The 13,631-nt window shown below is 37.1% G+C and overlaps 1 protein-coding gene across 3 annotated transcripts in view; it reads left to right on the top strand.

Annotated features, from left to right (window-relative positions):
• Camsap2 (calmodulin regulated spectrin associated protein family member 2) overlaps nt 1-13,631 on the top strand; it is a 73,457-nt gene that overhangs the window by 42,650 nt on the left and 17,176 nt on the right. For all 3 annotated transcript variants that reach the window (XM_028773772.1, XM_028773773.1, XM_028773771.1), the window contains exons 4-8: nt 916-999; nt 5,273-5,414; nt 5,676-5,815; nt 8,379-8,472; nt 10,533-10,626. In XM_028773772.1, coding sequence (XP_028629605.1) covers nt 916-999; nt 5,273-5,414; nt 5,676-5,815; nt 8,379-8,472; nt 10,533-10,626 — 554 coding nt within the window. The remainder of the gene's footprint in view (nt 1-915; nt 1,000-5,272; nt 5,415-5,675; nt 5,816-8,378; nt 8,473-10,532; nt 10,627-13,631) is intronic.

Below are 13,631 nucleotides of genomic sequence, written 5' to 3' on the forward strand. Positions count from 1 at the left end.
TTTCAGCTAACAGTTCTAAGTTATAGTTCCTCATTGTAGGGAAATCAAGGCAGGAATAGTCATATCATACCCACAGTCAGGAGCACAGAGAAATGAATGCATACTGCATGCTTGCATGTGCTGAACTTAGTGCCTCCACTCTTACACGTTCACACACACCACCTGCCCACCATCCCACCTTCCTCCTCCTCCCAGTGCTGCACCCACAGATGGGCTGTATCTTCCCACATCAGTTAAGACAGTCTCCCATAGGTCTGTCCACAGGCCAACCCATGTAGATAGTCGCTTGTTGAGATTCTTCCCAGATGACTATAGTCTGTGTCAAGTTGTCAGTTAAAATGAATGCCATATAAACATAAATGCAGTCTATTGTGTTCATTCCTTCCTAAGACAGGTCCTTTCCTCCTCCTGCTTGTTTGTTTCCCTCTACAGGGTTTTTACATGTATGTACACCCACATGCATAAGTTACGGATTTGGTGCTAAGGAGGGAGCACAGGGTCTCACATATGATGCCTCATGCTCTTCCACTGAGCCCTACATGGACTTCAGCCTTGCTTCTTACGTGTTGTACAGAATTTAGAGTTGTTGTTGCTGATAGGCTTTGTGTGTTGAATGCCTAGTAGTACAGTACATGTTAAAAGTATAATCAGCTCTTACTAGAACTTACACTGTATATCAGAAACTTTATATACAAAAACTAGAACAGTTTCTGATATACAGGAGGTGCTCAATATGTACTATGAAATTTATGGAACTGATTTTAGAGTTTTAAATAAAGTTCCTTGTAGGGTACTATTTTCTAGTTGTAGAAATGATATTTTATTTGAGTATTACTTGTAATTGATATTGGGGATTTAACCATGTGATTTTATCGCTTGCTTTAATGAAATTCAAAGTGATTTTTATATTTTAAGGTAAATGAACACTTGAAAGACATAATGGAACAAGAACAAAAATCTAAAGAGCACCACACAGCTGAAACTCCAGGAGGTCAAAAGGTATACACTGCAGTATGACATGTATTTATGATGATGTATTCATATATTTTAGAGATGCCAGAAATTATCCTAGGAAATACAAAAATAAATAATCACTAATAATTAAATTGTACTGAGATTAGAAACGTATGGATTTAGTTTTTAAAGAATAAAAAATAACATTCTGTAGGACATCCTGTGATGGCAGAATTACTCATGTTTAGATCTCTCATCATTTCAGCTACATTACTACTCGCTTTACTTTTCTGTTATTGGTGTGAATATTTTTCCCTTCAGAAGACTTTTCTCTTCTTAAGAGTTGGTTCACTAATGTTTTGTTAAAAATCTAACATTAGAATCTTGTTACTTTAATAATATAGCTTTATTTTTAAGTGATTCTGAATCTCTGAAATAAAATTATTTGTTACTAAAATATCTTTAGTATCCTTAAGTGTGATTCTGTATAGGAAGAGCAGAAGAGAGGAGGACATGGCACAGGCCTTGGATATTAGGAGTGTATGTAGTTTTAGCTAAAGAGTTAATTAGCATAAAGCCCTGGGGGAGCTGCGTAGGGGCGTCCAGCGTCAGGAGCGCTGCAGTAACATGCCAACATACCACTTGTTGATTCTGATGACCTTTCCTTTACCTCCTGCTTCCCTGGCTTCCGCCATGCTTCCTCTGCAGTCTCCTTCCAAATGGTTTTGGAAACTGGTTCCAGTAAGTTTTCCTCACTACTTGGATTTTCTCTCCAGATTGTTATGGTATTGGTGATATTGTTCATAGCTTGCTGCTATCATCATTTCATACAAATCAGTTTGTCATTAAGTAGAGGGATTAGGTTTTAAGGTATTTTCATAATATAAAATAAAAAATAATGGGTCTATCCAGTTTTAAGAGCACGTTAAAGAATAAGCACATTTGTTCATCACAACATTCACAGACCATTGTTACTTATGCAAGTATGGATTCAAAATCTTGCTAGTAGTAAAGAGTTTTCATAAAAGTGAATTAGAATAATCTTGTAAGTTGCCTGAAAGTTTAAATTATTTTTGGCAAAATAATTTTCTTATTATCCTATCTGAAGATAACACTTAACTATTTGATAAAAATTAAAAGCTTATCTGTGTCCTCACCAGTATTGTACTGATACTTATGAAATGCGCAGAATTGACCTGATGATTGATATTTCAGGGTTAAGTGTGGGCGGTTAAAGCATTCTAAGAGCTCTTAGGCATCATCCTGATAAAAACATATAGCTTAGTGGGCTAGAGAGATAGCTCAGCAGTTAAGAGTACTGGCTACTCTTTACAGGGGCCTGGGTTCAGTTCTCAGCGTTTACAAAGCAGCTAACAGTTAATTCATAGCTCTAGTCCCAGGGGATCCAGCGGCCTCTACTGACATCTGCAGGCACCAGGCATGCAAGTGATTCACCACTTGCATATATATAGCATACATATATATGTATATACATACACATAACATATATGTATATTATATGTCATATTTAATTGTGTTATATATAATTAAAATTATTTATACATATATAGTGTTAAAATACACCATTTTTAACCATTGGTTTAAAATATGGTGATCCTTTTGAATGCCAGATTTTCAAGTTTATAAGACTATGAAATATTTTTGTGCAGTGAATTGATAAAACATGGGCTTCCTGGGTTTGGTCCCAACACCCAACATTGCATAAATCAGGTGTGGTGGTAATATATATGTAGTCTCAGCACTTGGGAGACAGAAGCAGGAGAATCAGAAGTTCACATTCATCCTTGACTATGTAGTGAGTTCAAGGCCAGCCTGGGATACAATACAAAACACAAGGCATATTCAGTATTTAAAGGTTCCATGTAACTCATGGACTGCAGGTAAACATATCTTGGAATTGTACAAATCTTACATTAAAGTTTGTTTGCTCAGTGTGGATTTTTATTGGGTATAATCTTTAAGAAATGCTTTGGCATTCTAAACCATAGAGATTTATTGTCAGCACGTACACACACACACACACACACACACACACACACTCACACTCACTTCTCATCCACACATGCTGATTGGCAGAGGGAATAGAATACATTAAACCAGTTTTGCTTGTGATGCTAAGTTGGTTCAATCCAGCCCTCATGCTAGATAACTGGAGAAAGGAAGGCAGGTCTGGAGCAGTGCTCACGGTCTGGTTCTGCTTCTCTCTCCCTGGCTACTGACTGGCATGAATCATGGAGCATGTTTTCCTCTTGAAAAAAAAAATTGGGGGAGTGCAAGGAAGATATTATATCCCTAACTCATACATTATCTATATTCAGAAAACAATTATTTACATGTGCAAATCTCTCATATAGATTTTACTTTTTTGTTCTTCTCATTCTGGGGGAGATGGTGGTATGTCAATGCAGCCTAAACTGCCCTTCAATCTCAATCCTCTGGCCATGGCTTCTGAATGCTGGTGTCACAGCCATGAGACATCTTGCGTAGCCTAACCTAGATGCTTTGATTACTGACTTTTATATCATCCCTAAAAACCGTTCATTGTTGCTATGAGATAATTTAAAAGAGATAGAGGAGAGGAGAAAAGGAAAAAAGAAAATCAACTAGGAAGAAAGAAAATCAACCAGGGAGAAAGAAGCAAAAATACATGTCTTTTCTTTGTTGGTGATATGTTTTCTGGAGGACGTCATTTGAAAGAATCAAATGTGCCTTCATGTGTTAAGTGTTTTGTTCAATAAATGTGAAATTTTCTGTTTCTATTCTCACAAGCATTTTTTTTCACAATTGTATTTTAGTTATAAATTGTAGAGGTGACAGTTTAGATATAATTGAAAAAAATGAAATTGTTCTTTTATTAAAAAGTCGCGTATAGCTGGAGGGTGGCTCAGCAGTTTAGAGTACTTACTACTATTGCAAAGGAACCACACTCCGTTCCCTGAACCCTCGTGGTGGCACACATATTTACCTGCTGATATACATAAATAAATCTTTTTTTAAATGGCTCTTAAAGATCAGTAGCCTATGTAATCATACTTTTTGCTAATACAAGGTTTTATGCACCATTAGTAAATCGTAAGCATTATTCTTTTTGGCTTTAGGAAAGCTTCTAGCTAATAACGGCCAGCCTTTACTGATTGCTTCTGTGTGCCCAGTAGTGTACATAGCATTGTGTGTCTGTCTTTTTAAGTTCCCCAGCAGTACTACAAAGTAGGTTTTATTGTTCCCATTTTACAGAGAAGGAAAATGAGAAATGAGAGTTTAGGTAACTTGTCCAAAGTCACAGCTAGTAAGTGACAGAACCAGGATATAAGTGCAGGTAATTTGGCTCAAGAGTTTTTCTCTTAACTTTTTACGGTGTTTCTAATTTTTAGAGAGTTGTGTTAACATTTTTATTTCATTATTTTGTTTTTTATATACAAGGCTTCCCTGTGTAGCCCTGGCTGTCCTGGAACACACTCTGTTAGACCAGGCTGGCTTCAGACTCATAGAGATCTGCCTGTCTCTGCCTTAACATTTTTATCCATCCACATAAAGTTATTTTTAGGAAGTAAAAATTCATTTTTCTGAGGCAGCCCACCCTTACACTTGGCTCTGGTACTGTTTCCAAGGTCTGGTGCTGTACCCCCTGACGCTCAGACGGGAGACAAACAGACTGCGTTTTTGCTTCCTTGTGAATAGTACTTTTTGCCGCTAACCGATTTTGATAGCTCTTATGATTATTTTTTTCTCGAATGATATCTCTGCTCTTCAAAAAGCTTCAAAGCTAAATCTTACTGTGTGAGAACTTTCAGTCTTTCCTCTAGTATTAAAGTAAATGAAAATTTAATCAGTAAATGAACCGAACTTATTTAAATGCAAAGTGTTCACATCTGTTTAGTGATAGTGTAACTATCATAAAGTGAATGCCATGTGAGATCATTGCTAAAATGTTATATTAAGTTTATAGATTTGAAATTGCTAGCCTTTAATCCTAGAACTCAGGAGGCAGAGGTAGGTTGTTCTCTGAGTTCAAGGGCAGCCTGGTCTACAGAATGAGTTCCAGGACAGCCAGGACTACATAGAGAAACCTGGTCTCAGAAAACCAAAAACAAAGAAAGAAATTAGTATTATTGCTGTAAATTTAACCTTGGTAAGATATAGTATTATTGCCCCCACCCCAAAAAAGCTGAATAGTTGGGAATTCTTCGTTCTCCTGTTTATTTCTAATGTGACTAAGAACCAGAGTCTACAGTTCTGGTTTTGTTTGCTTGTTTTCCTTGCATTGTGTAGTATTTATTTAGAACTCTTTCTGTTGTAGGCTCGTTACAGGAAGGAGCAAACACTGCTTAAGCAACTGCCTTGCATTCCATTGGTGGAGAACTTGTTGAAGGATGGCACAGACGGCTGTGCGCTAGCTGCCCTCATTCACTTCTACTGCCCTGCTGTCGTCCGGCTAGAGGGTAGGTGTTTCAGGGATGGATGCTAAGTGTGCACAGATGACAAAACATGCTTAAACCAATAATATTTAATAACTAATAAAGGTTTTTAAAAAAGGAACATTTAAGTATAATTCTGAGAAAAAGTTGAGAACTTTCTGTCTAATGGCTATTACTTATAAATACATGTTTGTTAAACAAATTTTATATACTTGCATATTTATACTCTTAGTTCTTATGAAGTGTTCATGGTTAACCCAAAGCCATCCTCCTTTCTATTTGAAGATATTTGTTTGAAAGAAACTATGTCTTTGGCCGACAGTCTGTATAATCTACAGCTGATTCAGGAATTTTGCCAAGAATACTTAAACCATTGCTGCCATTTCAGCTTGGAAGATATGCTTTATGCTGCATCATCCATAAAGGTAAATTAAATCATTCTCTTTGCCTTTTGTTAAAGTTTAAAAGCTGTTGCAACAAACTGGCATCTAAGTGGTACCACAGGAGCCAGATCCAGTCTCCTGAAGACTTAGCAATAGAAGGGGGAAGGGAGAGGGGGACAGGAGGAGCTGGAGTTCAAGGCCAGCCAGGGATTCAACAGATTCTAGCTCCAAAAATAAATGAATATAAAACAAAGCTTACAAGTTGGCATCTGTACTCACATGCACGAACCCACTTGCAGGCACATGCTACATATATTTAAAAAGTAGGCCAGGGTTGGTGGTATACACCTTTAAGACAGGATGATCTGGGAGTTGTGGCCAATCTAGTCTACACTGTCAGTTATTGATCAGCCTGGGCTACATAGGGAAAATCTGACTAAAAAATATACGGAAAGATGATTTTAAATTATTGTACCATTTCTGGAATATGACCAGTTTATTGTCATTTAGTCATAATTTTATAATGAAATAATCTCCAGTTTAGTTACCAGAAAAAAATACTTCTACATTTCTGCCATCTTGTGGTCAATTATTACCATTATGTTATTAGGACAATTCTTACCAAGGTCCTTAAAATAAATACTCCTTTCCTATCAACAAATAATTACTGCACATTTAAGGGGTGTTTTTTCAAAAGATAAAGCCAGCCTCTAGTTAACAGCACTAGTAGAGTAGTACCTACCACCAATACTTACAGAAGTTTATCCTTTGGGTGTGAAGGGTATACTGTAAAGATTATAAAGCAGAGTGTAGGTCTTAACCATCTCACTGAGCCAGTTGGCCTTCTGTTGCTGTAATAGGCATCTGAATAAAGGACTGAGGAAGGATTTATTTCTGCTTAGTTTCAGAAGTTTTGAGCCATGCACAGCTACCTCTGTTTTTTCTCCGCCTTCGGTTGAGGTGGGCCACCGTGGTGGAGAAAACATAGTGGGTCATGATGAACAAAAAGTACATCGTGCCTGCGCTAGCTGGCCCCTACCAGTGCTGTTGTGGAGGAGTAGTCCAGCTTAGTGTGAGACTAGAATGGTTCAGCAAAAGGACAGGGAGCAGTGTGGGGCTAGTATGAGTCTGATCTTAAGGGATTTCATCAGAAGGTAAAAGTGTAGGGGTGAGGAGAAATAAGAGGAATGATTTACTGAGAGACGATCTTAATTTTCAATGGAAGAAAGTTGAAAGGAAGGGTAAGTCATGAATATAATTAGGAATGCAAAGCTTATGAGAAGGCAAGCAGGGGTGCGTCCACAGTGTAAGGGATTGAAACATTCTCTTAAAAGAAGTGAAATTTCAATAGCTTATAGCTGTTTATGTCTAAGCGTTTGATTGTCCTGGGAATTCACAGTGAAGGCATACACCGAAAGTAAGGTAAGCAGCCTAGTAAAGTAGCATCCTGTCTTGTGCTCCGTGTCCTTCCACAGTGCCCCGTGTCCCACACTTACCACATCCACTGCGATGTTTGGGAACGTGTCAGAGACCTTTTTTGTCACCTGTCTTTCCAGTCTTTGTTTTATTCAGTGGCAGTCACAGTTGCCCAGATCAGAGAATGGGAGGCATCCTTGATTCTTTTGCTTTCTGGAGCCATAGATAGCAGATGAATATGTGGATGTTACCTGCTTAAATATGAAAAAAAATCCAGGCAATAAAATCTAAGGAAGTGTATTCATGTTAGTGCCTTCAGGATTGTTCAGAATTAGCAAATATGTGGAAGGCAAGACATCAGAAACACCATATTTCCAGTGATAATAGCCATAATGAGGAAAACGGGTTTCGTATAGTGCTATTTTTAGAAATACATTAAATACAAATTGAAATTATTCTTTATATATATTTTAACATATAAGCCTAATTCTAGTGCAGTAGGATACATCTTTAACACCACTGCTCAGGTTTCAAGACTGTCTCAAACAAAAACAAGAAAACCTCAAATCATATCTCTGTATGTACATAGTTATGTATAGAAGCCTATAGAAGCATGCTTTTGAGAACTCCTTTAAGCCATTTAAACAATTATTGGCATTTTCAAGTATAAATAATAAAAGATTGTTATCCTTAATGTTTTCAAAATTAGAAGCATTAAATGATAAAAACAATGTTTTTATATATTTCAAGATTATTTTAGTCACAATAATGTATAGTTTGTTATTACTTAGCATGTAGATAACTGTTGAATTTAGCATAGTCAAATATGTGGATACAATATTTAAATTACTACTTTTTCCAGAAAAATCTTTCTTTTTTTTAATGGTAAATGCTCTTTGTGCTCCCTGCTTATATTTATCCTGGAACAAAGGATGTTTGTTATCTCAGAGTTGTACATAGCTAGAGACCGTGATACCTGGAAGCTTTGTATCAGAGATCTGGACACGTGTAGTTACAAGTGCTAAACTTTTTACTCCAGCTTTAATACAACAGAGTGAACATTTTTTAATAACAAGTATGTAGCATTCAAATGTATATTTGAGAGGATAAAGCATAACTTTCTCACTGTTATATGATTGGTTTTACCTAATGTAGGGCTTCTTTTAATTTTCTCAACTCTTTTACATAGAGTAATTATCTGGTGTTCATGGCAGAACTCTTCTGGTGGTTTGAAGTTGTGAAGCCTTCGTTTGTGCAGCCTCGTGTTGTCCGTCCACAAGGAGGTAATCTATCTTGGTCGTATTTAATGTAGAAAAATGGAAGTTTTATATATTTCATCTGGTTTTGAGTTTTTGTTGTTGTTTGTTTGTTTTAAGACAGGGTTTCTCTCTGTAACACTGGTTGTTCTGGAAGAATCTCTGTAGACCAGGCTGATCTCAAACCCATGAAGAGCCACCTGCCTCTGCCTCCTGAGTGCTGGGATTAAAGGCCTGCGCCATCACCACCCAGCTCATCTGATTATTTTTTTTAGATACAAAGTTGTTATTATTTTAGATTCCAGCTATTATCCTTGGTAAAATATCTAATGTTTTACTAGTTAAGACACCAAATTATTTGCAGGAAACAGAAAAAATATAGCCCCTGTATTTGATATCTTATGGCATGGAGCTTTCAGTGTCAACTGGGTGCCATCTTTCCATCCACTTCTTTAAACCTTTTTTTTTATTCCTATCTGCAGTTTTTATTTCTTACTGGATTCTTTGTTTTTAGCATTGTGTTACCCAAACTCCACTCACATTAAGACTTGATTTTTTCTTTTAAACAACAAAATACTTTGTGGTTACATTTTTTAAACTAGTAGCCTTTGTTATTACAATCTAATTATGATAAAAGTAATAAGAAATATGAGAGCTTTGGCAAAAGTCCCTAGGAATAAAGACTGAATTGCTGGCAAAGACTGGGAACACAGCTCAGTAGAAAACACTTGCCTAGCTTACATACAGCTCTAGGAACACAGCTCAGTGTAGAACACTTGGCTAGCTTACATACAGCCCTGGGTTCAAATGTCATCACTGCCAGAAAGAAAAAAAAAAAAAAGAATTCCTTCTGGATATTTTTTTATAGAGCAAATGCTGTGTATAGCACAGTAAAACTGGCTTTCATTTTAAAATCAGACATGTATTCCTACAGGTAAAAATGATTCTAAGTTTAGCGTTTCTTCTAAACTTAGAACTTTCTTTTAGCTAAAATTATGGGGCCAGTTCTTTCTGCTACAGTAACTACTATACCCAGATGTGATTGTTCTACTTCCCAGTGACTTGGCAGCTTTCCTTGCCTCCAGTTTCCTTTGTCTAATCACTGTAGTTAACCCCTGCCTTCCCAGAGATATAAAGGAAGAAAAAAATAGGAAGGAAGAGGAGAAGGTGTAAAATAGCAAAAGAAACACATCATCATGGTGGGCATAACTTTACTTTGTAAGATTGCTGTCTTCAGGCAACATGCTGTGCAATATGAAATAATATGTATTTAATCTAGCCTGGTATCTCAAAGCCATTTAAAGTAGATTCTAAATAGTGGGCTGTTAGATAGTAATACCTTGAAAGAAGTTTAGATCCGTAAGGCTATTGTCACTTACCTTTAATAATTTAATAACCAATATTTATTCAATATTTTGCAATTAGTGTGACTTTCACTTGCATTGCTTTTTGTGATTGTGTCTGTGAAGCCCAGCACTCAGCAGTAACAACAGCTTTTGCATTAAACATCACTCAAAACTAAGTTGTTTCCCTAAGATTACTTACAAGTGTATGTAACCTAGATATAGTGAAGGTTTTCCAGTAAAATTCTGTCTTTAGTTAACTACAGACTTATCAGCTGTTTCATAAAAGCAAAACTGAAACCTACCTCGTGTCTCTAAAATTCCGTGAAAACTTTCACAGTATTAAGCACTCGGGCTTATCCTTGTTTTGAATCCCTGTATTTATTTTATGGTACCTTCCCCCACTAACCTTAAGTGGATTTTTAAGAGTCAGATTATATTAAGAGGATCTTTTGACCTTTTGGAAATTATTAAGGGTACATTTATATTAGAAAGAGTTAAGAGAACCGGGACACTTCTGGGGTCCTAGGCTTGATCCCCAGCCAAGAAAGGACAAGGTGGGCAGAGAGAGGAAGAAAGAAAGAAGGGAAGGAGTGAAAAGGAAGAAGAAAGAACAAGATTACTCTATAACTAATAAGGGAAATAGAAAGGAAAAGTTAAATGATTACTTATGGCTCAGAATATCTGCAGTAGTGTTAGAAATAAATTGACTATACAGTTTTGAAGTTCTATCTTTTATTCTAGCTGAGCCTGCGAAAGATGTGCCATCAGTTCCTGTCTTAAATGCTGCCAAAAGAAACGTCCTGGATAGTTCATCTAGTTCTGACTTCACCTCCAGGTAGTCCACAGTGACTTCACTGTTTCCATGTTATTTACTAATGAAATCAAATACTATTTTGACATAAAAAAGCTTTTAAATTTTATAGTTAGATTTCTAAATTAACTTACAAGTAGTTTATGCTACTAAGGCTTATTTTAATTTTAATATCATTGAAATTTCTACTGAAATAAGTGTTTCATAAATAGGTTTTTGATGAACCAACACTGAAAAGTAGGAGATAATAATCTAAGTTCCAAATAAGGGACCTAGAGTTAGACTTTGCTGCTGCATTCCTCCTGTAATTGAGAATTATGTAATATTCAGTTATTAATATTGAAAAATACATCTAATAGATGACTCCTGGGCCTCAGGGAACTTGTAAAATTATATCTGGGTTGTTAGATTTTTAACAGTAAATTACACACTTATGTGTGCATGTGACATGTTTGGAGGTCAGATGACAGTTTGTGGAGTCGGTTCTCTCCTTCTGTGATGTATTCCTAGGAGCAAACTCAAGTCATCGGGCTTGACAAACCCCTTCACCTGCTGAGCTAGCTTGCTGGTCCTGGATATGTAAATTCCCTATTATTAAAAAAAAATCTTTGAAACAGGTTCTCCCCACTTATATTAGTTACTTTTTGTTGCTGTGATAAAACACCATGACCAAAAGCAATCTAAGGGAGAAAGAGTTTATTTTGGCTTAGGAGTTTGGAATGGGCTAGGCAGCAGGAAGCCAGAGCAAGAAGCTTGGAGCTTTCCTCTTCAGCTACAAATACAAAAGCAGAGCACACACCAGAAGTGGGCAAGGCTGCAAACCCTCTGGACACACCTCAGTGATATACTTCCTCCAGCAAGACTGCCCTTCCAAAGTTCCATAGCAACTGGGCCCAAGCATTCAAAAGGGGACCCCTCCCTCCTTTTTTCCATTTAAATCACCTCACCACACCACTATTTTGTTTTCTAGTTACCTAGTTATTAAGAGATAGAATTAAATAAATATAATATTGAATCCTTATTGAATGCCTCCATCTCTATATCAGGATCTGAATTGAAAGTTAAATAAGAATGTTCTAATTAGTATCAGGATAACCCTCACTACTGACTAAGTATATGATAAAGTCATTTGTCAGCTTTAAAATATTTATTTATCTAATTATTTGGTTTTTCCAGACAGAGTTTCTCTTTGTAATGCTGGCTGTCCTGGAACTTGCTCTGTAGACCAAGCTAGTCTTGAACTCAGGGATCTTTCTGCCTCTGCTTCTAAGTTTTGGGATTGAATACATACACTGTCACATCTAGCAGTTGGATTTAAGAAATGTTTAAGCAGAATCTATAAGTGGCCTATTTGCCTTCCTGCTTTTTCCTTCCTTTTTCTGCCTTTGTTGTTGTTGTTATGGTTGTTTTGTTTTATTTTGTTTTTGACAGGGTCTCGCTATGTAGTTCTGGCTGGCCTCAGACTCTTTATAATAATCCAGGAGGACTCTAACTCATGGAGGTGCACTGCCCCTGCCTCCTGTGTGCTGACTTTAACAGTGTACACTACTGCACCCAGACTTAACTTTTCATTTGTATTTATTACAACTTGAAATTTATATTGATTTTAGACTCCCTAGTCTAATTCTTTTGTTTAAAATTACTGTTTTGTGAATTTTTAGGAAACCTGGGAGATCAATTTAAAATGCACTTTAAAATGTAACGAGCAAAAACTTTCAAGTACTTTTTGCATTAATTCTTGACCTTATTACATAAAAACAAGAACTTACTCTGAAGCTATCACTCACTTGTCAAGTATGTCTTCATGAACATGAAACCCAGGGTTTGACTGAACTTGAAGTACCCTAGTTCCCCATATTTCCTACCTTCAGGAGCTTTCTGCTGTCTGTAAAGGAAAGGCCAGATTCTCCTCAGCCTCTAGTTTACTGCTGTTTGTCCTTCCCTAGGTTTTCTATTTTGAACCTATCTTGCAGTTTAGTGCAGAAGGGTTAAGTTATGGAGGATTACTGCTCTCGTGCTGGGGACATCACTCAGTTACAGAGCACAAGGTCCTGAATCTAACCTCCAGCACCTAAGAAGAAAAGAAAGGGGTGGGGGTAGCTAGTCCAGGAATGTCTGTTTATTTTTTTCCTATGGACAACTCTAAATATAATTACCTTGGTGCTTTCTTGATTGACTCCATTTCTTCCCTTGAAAATTTAGAAAATGCTCAGTATTCTGGGTTGTCATTCCTGTACTGTCCATCTTCTATTCAGAAGTGACCAGTGAAGCTTTAAGAATGGATCATTCAGTCATGATTGGGATAAGGACCCTGAATGAACAGTCTCCCCATCTCTGGCCATGGAAAAATATAGTTTAGGTCCTATGGAGACTCATCCGTTTCACTTAGATAACCCAGTGGCTATTTTCTCTCTCTTTTCTAGGAGAACCCCAATAACCAGGTAGATTCCAAAAACTCTCCCTTGAGGAGTTCCTGTCTACTGTCACCCTAGGCTCCTAGGTCCTCTAGTGTCTGTGAGTCTCCACGTGATCCTTTGTAGAACTTTTGAGGAAGGATTTTTGAGGAAGGTTTTCCTCTCCCTAGGGATAATGTAGTCACATCTACAGGTGTTACTATACCTAAAATAAAGGTCTTACGAATAAAAAGGAGGCAGTCACAGCAGAAAACAGGCCCAGCAGCTCTCCCATCTACCTGGCTTCTACTTGATTCTAGAGTATCACAACATCAAAATCCTCTGTGTGAGTTTGAAAATGAGACAGTTAACCAGCTTTACATCATGGTAGCCGTTATTTGGAGAAGAAGAAAAGAGTGAACACAATTTAATAACCAGTTTACTAGTATTTAGGATTACCTTCTCTGGTCATAGTGCTAAGAAAGAGGATAAGCTATGGAATGTATCTTGGAAGGAGGGCTCTCCCAGGCATGCTTGGGAACTGTGTGTTCACTGGTAGGCCTAACAATGAGTACAGATAAACTGAGAAGACAAGCTGCTGCTCATAGTTGGGAGAAAGAATCAGAGAGGCCAGAT

Source organism: Grammomys surdaster, unplaced genomic scaffold, assembly GCF_004785775.1.
Source record: "Grammomys surdaster isolate TR1022 unplaced genomic scaffold, NIH_TR_1.0 234, whole genome shotgun sequence".
In the NCBI taxonomy this organism is placed as follows: domain Eukaryota; kingdom Metazoa; phylum Chordata; class Mammalia; order Rodentia; family Muridae; genus Grammomys; species Grammomys surdaster.